Source organism: Austrofundulus limnaeus, unplaced genomic scaffold (genome assembly GCF_001266775.1).
Source record: "Austrofundulus limnaeus strain Quisiro unplaced genomic scaffold, Austrofundulus_limnaeus-1.0 Scaffold557, whole genome shotgun sequence".
Classification (NCBI taxonomy): domain Eukaryota; kingdom Metazoa; phylum Chordata; class Actinopteri; order Cyprinodontiformes; family Rivulidae; genus Austrofundulus; species Austrofundulus limnaeus.
In genome coordinates, this window is record NW_013952959.1 from 296,985 (window position 1) to 307,480 (window position 10,496).

The 10,496-nt window shown below is 38.7% G+C and overlaps 1 protein-coding gene across 1 annotated transcript in view; it reads right to left on the reverse strand.

The window, feature by feature from the left end:
* Nucleotides 1-2,426: 2,426 nt before the first annotated feature.
* LOC106530780 (uncharacterized) overlaps nucleotides 2,427-10,496 on the reverse strand; it is a 10,334-nt gene continuing 2,264 nt past the window's right edge. Inside the window, exons 2-7 of the mRNA XM_014026484.1 lie at nucleotides 9,802-9,880; nucleotides 9,609-9,716; nucleotides 9,389-9,526; nucleotides 9,055-9,153; nucleotides 7,753-7,863; nucleotides 2,427-3,719 (exon numbers count right to left, since the gene is read on the reverse strand). Of these exons, the coding sequence (XP_013881938.1) occupies nucleotides 3,542-3,719; nucleotides 7,753-7,863; nucleotides 9,055-9,153; nucleotides 9,389-9,526; nucleotides 9,609-9,716; nucleotides 9,802-9,869 (702 nt within the window). The 5' untranslated portion in view covers nucleotides 9,870-9,880 and the 3' untranslated portion in view covers nucleotides 2,427-3,541. The remainder of the gene's footprint in view (nucleotides 3,720-7,752; nucleotides 7,864-9,054; nucleotides 9,154-9,388; nucleotides 9,527-9,608; nucleotides 9,717-9,801; nucleotides 9,881-10,496) is intronic.

Genomic DNA, 10,496 nt, shown 5'->3' on the forward strand with positions numbered 1-10,496 from the left:
AACTAGAGGTGCTAATGACATGAAATTTTCACCAGATGTCGGTAACAACCCAAGTGATCCATACATACAAAGAAATCAAACCATAAATGTCCAGAAATTACAAATAACTTTATTTCTGGACATTTATGGTTTGATTTCTTTGTATGTATGGATCACTTGGGTTGTTACCGACATCTGGTGAAAATTTCATGTCATTAGCACCTCTAATAATATATTTACTGAGAAAAATGGTGACGTGTTCAATACTTATTTTATCCGCTGTATTAAAAGGCAGAAACATGTGAATAAAAGAAGATGAACTGCGTGGATCGTCGTCAAATGATTTAATAAGGTTTTGCAATTTTAAAGGATGAGACGCAACGTGAACAGGTCTGAATCAAAGGTCCGGTCACGTAGCAACTGAACTGTAGCAACAGGAAATGGATTAAATACTTCTGGGCGGAGCGTACGAACAGCCAATCACAAAATGACAAGTTATACCAGTTATACAATAGTATCAAAATGAGAACAATGTCCCCAGACATCAACTGGTGTCTTAGACTCATTAGTACAGATTTTGACAAATTGTAGCAATTATCAAAGAGATACAGAATAGAAATGTCAAGGCAGTGTGAACTTAACAGTCAGGTAGAGAGTTATGTAATTATTCTAGCACATCCCCTCCTCTTGATCAGACATTGATCAACTAAATTAAAGAAAAAAATAATTATAAACTGTCAACACAAATGTAAAAGGAACAACAACAAGTGCAAATGTAAAATAGCTCAAAGTATTTCAATTCAATTCAATTCAAAAATACTTTATTGATCCCAGAGGGAAATTAGGTAACAGTTAAGTTACAGTTCAGAACACCTGTTCAGAAGAACATAGGAGAACAGGTGGTCTGGGTCATGCAGCCACTGACCCTACACAGAACAAGGATCATCTTCATGAAGACATCATGAGGAGGCGCAACCCTTAACAGAAAAACTAAAAACCACACAAGGGAAGATGAGGAAAAAACAAAACATCATATTATATCAACAATGTGACACACTATGGTGTTTATTAAAAAAAACTCTGCATAGAGCAGATTTATTAGCCAGAGGAGTAAGTGAGATTGGGGCGGGGGGGTGGTATCTGAAGCCATGAGTGTTGTATGCACTTGTGTGAATATCTGAAGAATGAGCCCGAAGAATCCAGTCCCCAAAACCAGTGCAGCCATAGTCCAGAATATGGATGTTAACTGTTCATTCTGTGCAGCCCTCAGCCTGCTCCAGGAACCAGATCACAGACAGATGTGAGAGGAGGTGTGGGGCAGAGCCTCTGTCGACGTAATCCAAACAGGAAGAATTTAGTCAACAGCTCAAGGCCGTTGTAGGGTAGTGCCAAATCTGTAATCAGTTGTTTGGGAACAGAAGAGAATGTTTAGAGCCAGGCAGACAACAACAATTTCCCATCTGCTTTAATGTCTGCTGGTACATCAAAGGTGGCAAATCCAATCAGACAAATAGTGTGGACAATTCCGTCCAGCCGAGCTATCAGCTTCTCCAAGATCAATTCCATCTGGCCAGCAAGCCGGCCTGCGACCCTCAGCAGAACCGCTTGCAGACCGAGTCCAGCTCACTCAAGGCAAAAGTCCGAGTGCTGATAGTATACGGCCATCCTTCATTTGGTCAGGCAGCCAGGAAATGAAAAGCCACCGACGTTTTGTAGAACACCAGGAGACCACCAAACCAATCTGTAGAATCCAGTGATCAGAATCCAAATATATATCCAGAACAGAGGTCCCACCTTTGACATGTCCTCCCATGGAAGAAAAAACTTTGTTCCAAAAAATTTATTAAGAGACCAGCTAACAAAATCCATAAAAATATCCATAATTTCTGGTTTCGGATTTGGATGAAAATGTAAAGAAGGCTCCAGCAGCAAAGCAGGGAAGATAAGGATGGGCAGGAGAGAAGGAAAAAGTGTCTTACTCCTCCGAGAGCGGAACAACAAAAAAATTTGAGAACCAAACCGAAATCATCAAAATAGAACCAAACCATAAGAGAAAAATGAAACAATTTTTGAAAAATCAATAATGAATGGGTTAAATGTCAAAAATTTAAAGGAACAGAAATGACCTAAAATTTAACCAACAACTCGAACGTAATCTTGTGCCCTGCGAGTGGATTCTTTACTCACATATATCCCCCCCCAAGAGTTACTTTGAACGTGGACATTAATCAAATAACAGCTAAGTGGCATATGTGATTGAAATTACATATGAACTTTAATCAAAGTAAATCTGGACCAATCCATCAGAATCAATGCTCAAGGCCTTAACTTCAAAAATAGACTGAGTAAATTAAAATAGCAAATGACAATTAAAATCACAAAAACTTCAATGAACTTAAGAATTAATGAAGAAATAATGTCATAAAAATATGTAACTTAAGTTTCAATCCCCATTTAGGAAAACTTTATTCCAACAATCCACTTGAAGAAAATTCAAAATCATTTTAATGAGAAATCACAGAGTTCATGAGACAAGAACTCAACACCTTGTTAATAATGGCAATAAAACTGGCTTTTGCACTGAAAAGGGAAACCGAAAAGGAAAAACAGAATAAAATAAATACAAAATAAGAAAAAGTAAATCCAAACAATAGCTCTCCCCTCCTCTTTGAACTTGTAACCTAATTCTAAACTACCGGTAAGACTGTCCGTCTGTCAGGGACAGACGTGGTGAGACATCTTTACTCAGCTTCCTGGACCTGACCATCAATCCAAACAGGAAACAGGAAACCTTTACCTGACCTATGTCTTTGTGGCGTTCTGAGCTCGGAATAAACAGAATATTCCCTCCTCGTATTTACCACAGAACTATAAAAGAACAAATAAACAAAAATTACTGTCGTTGGAAAGACCTCTGAGAGGGGTCTAGCATCCTCTTTACCAGGAAGCTGTACACAAGGACAAAACTCTAGGAAATAATAAAATTAAACAAAATGAAACCATAAAAATAAAGCAGAAAAACAAAACATTTAAAATATCTCAGTATCTGAAGCATCACTGAGACAGAGAGTCTTTCCAGACCTGCTACGGGACCTGAAAGCATCCAGTCCTGCCTGAAGGAGGGAGAACTGTATACTTAGCAAAAGTCCAGGAGGATGGTAATCAGCCCCCCGAGGAAAACCTAGCACCTAGAGACTGAAAAACATTAAACAGCCAAATAATAACATCTGCAATAAAACAGTCCACCTGAAATGTGCACAACAGTCATAGTCAGACTCAGTCATTGAAATATCAGGTCCATGTGTACAGTTATCAATCCAAGTGGAAATGAGCTTTCAAAACTGACGGGTGGGGGGCACTCCGCCTAATTAGTCCTGGTGGAACGTGCCCAGAGGTGAAATGGGGGAATGATGCAAAACAGTCTAGAAAAAATCTCAGTTCACCCAGCCATTTCCATCTTAGGTGTAAATTGTTCTGTTTTTAAAAAAAAAAAAAAAAAAACAAGGTGCGTGATCAGCCGATCACGCACAACAAGAGCCGAAGTTGAGCTGTAACCTCGTGCTCAGAGGGAGGAGTAGCTCCATTCCGGCTGCTGCTCAAATGGGTGCAGGAGGACCCTCTCTAGGAAGGGTCCGAGCTCGATCTCCAGGACGTCCTTTTGAAGTTTTTCCACGAGGATGAGGTCACCAGGCCTCGGGATGCGGAGTGGGCCGGCCCAGGGTAGGTGGTACAGATTTAACCTGCGGACGGATGCAGTCAAACAGAAAAAAAAAGTTTAGAACAGTATCCAAGCACTTTATCTTCACACAAACCTGTGGATGAAAAGGGTGATGTTGAAGGATGCAGACCCATGTTTTTTCTGTTTGTGCGACTGCCGGTTGTGGGCAGCGCTAACCCGAAAAATTAGCTCCGCAATTTCTAAAGCACTTATGAAAATATTTAGGTCTGCAACTTCGAAAGCACCTTTGTCATAGAAATATTAGCAGAAGCTAATTTTAAAACACAAGTTCGATTTGACATTTACTAGCTAGCAACAATTCATGTACAATGCACAACACTAACAACTAGTGGTGTAAGAACCCTTGTACAGCTTAATCCTACAAGCACTAAATGCTGGGGATGTGATTTCCTGAAACAGACCTTTAGCTCCTGGTGTAAAAATGAAAAAGTTGTTGAGGATTACTAGTTCTGCTGCTTCTTTGTCTTTTTCTTTTGTTTGTTGTAGATTTTTCATTAAAGAAGCATCAATAAAGCAATTTAAAACTGTTTATTGGAAAACTGAAGCGATGCATTCTGGGTACATAACTGATTTGATTTGTGACGGAAACGAAAGTTTTTCACGTAGTTGCGCCAGTTGACCACTAGATGTCTGTCTAACCCCATTGGCGGATTGCTTTGACCAATTTTGTCAAGTGTTGAGCTCCAGCATTTAATTTTTTTAAAAGGAGCTCCGATTGTAAAGTAAAATAAATCAATACATACAAAATTTTAGTATGGATTACCAACGTTTACTGTTTTTGCTGGGAAAAGGAGTACTAAACATTGCCTTCCTGCTACGTAAGCAGACACAAAGCATTGTGGGAAATGAGAACCGTGACCGAAAGCAACAGTCAGCAAGGGTGTACACGTTTCCAACAAGTGTGTTTATCTGGGAGGGGTGCTGTTGGATAGATCATGTGTGTTGTGATTCATTGACAGCCATACCTTCTGCTGTTCAAGATGACTGGAAGATAATTAGTTGTTAGTGGTATTGCATTTTAATTTTAGAAAGCACAAATCCGCTTATGAATTATAAAAATTAGTAAGACTGCTAAAACGCAAACAAAATATTTAGGTCCGCAATTAGCGGATTTGCACTTTAGCGGACTGGTGCCCACCAATGCGGACTGCAAACATTATGTCCAAAAGGACTCAGATTATATCTGCCCCTCCTCTTGCCCCCATATAAAACAATACCAATGGCAAGGCCTTTGTACAACCTGCCTTTCTCCGGGCCTGTTTTCCCTATACCTTCTATAACGCTGACTGGTAGCCATTGTTGGTATTCCAGGCTCTGCTTAACGATGGTCCACAGGACAAAGACCTGCTCTATGCACGATCGGCCACATCTGAAGCCAGCTTGCTCCTCCCTGATTTTCTCACTCACCGCAGCTTGTAGTCGTTGGAGTAGGACAGTGGTGGGCACCAGTCCGCGAAAGCGCAAATCCACTAATTGCGGACCTAAATATTTCGTTTGCGATTTGGCAGTCTTACTAATTTTTATACTACATAAGCGGATTTGTGCTTTCTAAAATTAAAATGCAGTACCGCTAATAACTAATTATCTACCAGTCATCATTATCTTGAACAGTGGAAGGTATGGCTGTCAATGAATCACAACACACGTGATCTATACAACAGCACCCCTCCCAGATAAACACACTTATTGAGAAGGTATACATCCTTGCTGATTGTTGCTTTCGGTCACGGTTCTGATTTCCCACAATGCTTTGTGTCTGCTTATGTAGCAGGAAGGCAATAGCAAAAACAGTTAACGTTAACAGTTAACTCACTCTGCCAGGTTAGCGCCAAAAACAATACACTTATTCACAAGCATTCTTACATCACCACATCCGGTCTTAGTAGGTGTGAGTGGAGCCCACTAGTGGCTCACCACAATGTATTGATTTATTTTACTTTACAATTGGAGTAGAGCTGGGTGGTATGACCCAAGTTTTATATCACGATATTTTCAACAATTACACCGGTTTCACTGTATTTGACTGTATTTTTTTCCTCACAGCTCAGCTGATAATAAAATGTACAAACTTTGCTTATTGACTTTTTTCTTTTACTGTACCTCTGTATCACTGTTTCCCTCCTCTTGTACATCTTTTCTTCTTTGTCTGGTTGTAGACAGTAATCATGCATTTAGGTCCGATCGTGAAGGGTTGAGAAAAAATCATTATCTGGTCTATTGTTGCATGTTAATAAAACTTAAAAGGACGACTAACCTTGCACACCAGTCAACTTTGCTACATTACAAATCTACTTCCCCCCGGGCTTTTCACAATAGAAGCACGCTAAAGTCTCCATGCAATAACGTCTCCATTATAACATAACGCGTTAAATCTAACCATGCACGTCACTGAAGAGTTGTTTACTACTCAGCGATGGTGAAAACGGGATTTTTTTTTACGTCAGACCATATAAGAGGCTGAAACACCACTCACCGCCAGTTGTTCCAACAATAACGTTAGCATGCTAATGCGCTTAGCGGTGCTGTGATCAAACGTGTCCCCCGGGAAACAGTTCACTGGCGGCCGTGACAAAACGTTCCGCACATGTTCAGGCTATTTACACTGGTATTCAGAAAATTCATATCATAACAAAAATAAAAACCGGTTTTCGGTACAAAACGGTACACAGCCCAGCGCTAAATTGGAGCAACTTTTTAAAAAAAATTAAATGCTGGAGCTCAATATTTTACGTAATTGGTCAAAGCAAATCTGCCAACAGGGTTAGACAGACATCTAGTGGTCATCTGGAGCAACTGCATGGAAAACTTTCATTTCCCAACACAAATCAAATTCATCATGTATATCCAGAATGCATCGCTTCAGTTTTCTAATAAAAAGTTTTAAAATTGCTTTATTGATGCTTCTTTAATGAAAAATCTACAACAAACAAATGAAAAAGACAAAGAAGCAGCCGAACTAGCAATCCTCAACAACTTTTGAAAGAATCAGCCAAACTAGCAATCCTCAGCAACTTAATTTTACACCAGGAGCCAATGTTCTGTTTCAGGAAATCACATCCCCAGCAATCGACGCTTGTAAGATTAAGCTGAACAAAGGTTCATACGCTGCTAGTTGGCAGTGTTGTACATGTATTGTACAATTGTTGCCAGTTAGTAAGTGTCAAATTGAACTTGTGCTTTAGAATTAGCTTCCGCTAATTTTTCTACGGCATAAGCGTTTTTGAAGTTGCGGACCTAAATATTTTCATAAGCACTTTAGAAATTGCGGAGCTAATTTTGGGATTAGCGCTGCCCACCACTGGAGAAGGATGATGAACTGAACTGAACTGAACCCCTTGCCCAGGACTGAGAGGACTGTGATTGTGTTAGCTTTATTACAGAAAGTCTAAGACAGTAGCTGCTGCTCTCTCAATATTTCTGCAGATTATCTTTTAGCTAAAAACAAAACAAAGTTTGTTATCTGATTGTTGAAACATGTGGATGTCGTGCAGAGAGTCCATCCTAAAATTAACAAATACTTCTACTGTACAAACCAGCTGACTTCAACATGCCATGCTCCTGGCAAGACAACCTGAACCAACAAGATTACTGAGTTTATGTCAGACAAACAGAACCAGGTTAGAGGAAGTAAACAGTTAACTTCACATATTCTAAAACTTTTAGAAATTTTTCTTTGATTTCAGCTGCAAAGGATCAGTTATGAGTTCAACTAAGGTTTGATTTCATGCAAACAAAATGTCTCCTGAAACACAGCAGCTAAAAGTTTGGAGTTCACTTTTTGTCTTATTTTAGAGACATTTGTTGTTTTAAGATACTTTCATTTCAGCTGTGTTCAGTGTTTTATAGAAATAAAGCTTACACTCACTCACTCACTCACTCACTTACTTTTAGACTAGCCTTTAGCTCATCAGTCATAGAACAAACAGGTTGTTTTACAGCAGGACCTCAAGAGACAACTGGAGCTGAAATCATTTTTTATAACCGTCGTCTCTATTTTATCAATGAAATATAAAAGAAAAAAAAAACAAACTTACTTAATTTCCTTCAGGTCTTCAAGGTCTGTTGATGTTTTGTTTTGGACCAAAGATCCAGGTCCAGATCCAGGACTGAGTCCAGCAGAGCCCATTTTCTGCTGTGGTTCTGGTCTTCAACACACGAAAAAGAAACGTTTGTGAGAATCTTGACCCGACAACTTTTGACTGGTTCTGTGGACCGGGGACAGTTGCAACGTTTTTTTGCATTTGACTCTGTTACTCAAAGATGATTTGAATGAGACAAACCAAATTTTAAAACAATAAACTTACATCTGTCTGTTAATAGTCAAAACTATTTATAGGTGATTAAAGCATGTACGTTCTTCACTATTTGTATTTGAAAATGAAAAGTCAGATGGGTGGTTACAACATATTATTAATACAATATATTTCACTGTAAATAAAAGTTTTATTATTTTTATATTTATATTATTGCAAATTAATAAAAACTGTAAGTTATAATGATATTACAGGGTTATTTATTTATTCTTTTTGATCAAATGATGAATATCGATTTGCCTTGATGAGTAGACCTTATATACAGATGTCAAAGACTCTAATTGATATAAAATACAGTTGACTTTTTGAGACAAGGATAATAGAACAATTTGTGAGACAATTAACTTTTGTTTTGCCTATTGTCACTGTACGCCTACATTATGTAACATTTCCATAGAAAGAAACTGGGATTTTAAAACCATTGTTGAAAACAACAACTGTAGAAAATACATCTTAAACACTTTTATGTTTTAAACTATAAAATTATCATGAATACCCAGTACCTTTTTAAGTGTAAACTCAATTTCAACATCTTAATATCATGTATGTGCTCTGTTTTTGTATGGATTTATTGTATGGGGACAGTTGTAGCAACTGTTACAACTGTCCCCCTTCCTGTCAGCCATGATAAAACCTCATGTGTTAGCTGAATAAGCTGGTCTGGATACACGTTAACTATATTAGTTAAAAGTCAACATATCACTTGTTTAAACTATATAAGTTGGAGCTGGATCACAAAAACAGTGACAACAGTATAACAAAAATAAAGCTGGGCAAAAAAATTACTTTGGTTCCTCAAAAACAGTTTTTTTTTTTCAAATAAATCCTGGAGCAGTGAATCTGCTTACTTTTTCTTTCTAACTGAGCATCTAACTGAGCATGTACAGTGTGAGTGTCATCACTATAGCTTGTTTCTGTTTGGAGAAAAATGATGTGTTGCAACCGTCCCTTGTTGTTACTGTCCCCGGTCTTCCCTATATATATATATTTTATGTTGAAAGTTTTATTATAAAAATCACTCACTCCGTTTCTCTAAAATCAGGAGGTTTTATATCCATGGACCTGGTACGTTTGATTAAAGTCTTGGGTTTCGGGTCAGAGTCTGGTCGGTGCTGCTCCAGTCTTAAACAGGAGGAAAGTCATAAAAGTTTATAAAACACAGCCTGAAGTAAATTAAACTTTATTTTGATTATCATGTTTTGTGGTTTTGCTCCATATATTTTATTTTTAATTCAATTTAAATCAGTTTTTCAAGTTCTTTTTGTCATTCTTTTTCTCTGTTTTACTTCCTGTTTTTATTTTACAGTAAAATAAAGAAAAGTAAAAACAGATGAAGACAAAAATGAAAAAGACTCACTCTGTTTCTTTACAGTTACTGAGTGGGTTGTGATTGGAATTGGTTCGTGTGATCAAACTCTTGGATCTAGGTTCAGATTTTGGTTCTGGTCCATCAGAATCTGATCCAGCAGAGTCTGGTCCGTGCTGCTGGTCTGGCCTGAAACAGAAAGGAAGTTGAGTTTTTATTTGGACCATCTGACAATCAGAACCTGAAGTGAATTTAATCTTTAGTCACTCACTTTGTTTCGCTTAAATCAGGAAGTTTTATATCCATGGACCTCTGTGCGACCAAACACTTGGATTCTGGTTCTGGTCCAGCAGAGTCTGGTCTGTGCTGCTCCTCAGCTCTTGAAAGCAACAGAAACACGTCAGCAGTCTGGACCCAAACGGAACCTCTGATGTGAACAATGACCAGAAAAAGGGTCAGTTCACCTCTTCGTCTGGTTCTGGTGGTCCAGACCAGTTCCAGGACGAGGAACTCTTTGGTCTCTGTTCTCCATGATGATCACACCTTCACAAAAACACATGATCACCCATCACAGGATAAAGACCAACCCAAACCTCTGACACAGAACCAACAAAAACTAAAGACCGACCCAAACCTCTGACACAGAACCAACAAAAACTAAAGACCGACCCAAACCTCTGACACAGAACCAACAAAAACTAAAGACCGACCCAAACCTTCGACACAGAACCAACAAAAACTAAAGACCGACCCAAACCTCTGACTTAGAACCAACAAAAACTGAAGACCGAACCCAAACCTCTGACACAGAACCAACAAAAACTGAAGACCGACCCAAACCTCTGACACAGAACCAACAAAAACTGAAGACCGACCCAAACCTCTGACACAGAACCAACAAAAACTGAAGACCGACTCAAACCTCTGACACAGATTCCACAAAAACTAAAGACTGACCCAAACCTCTGACATAGAACCAACAAAAACTAAAGACTGACCCAAACCTCTGACACAGAACCAACAAAAACTAAAGACTGAACCCAAACCTCTGACACAGAACCCACAAAAACTAAAGACTGACCCAAACCTCTGACATAGAACCAACAAAAACTAAAGACTGACCCAAACCTCTGACACAGAACCAACAAAAACTAAAGAC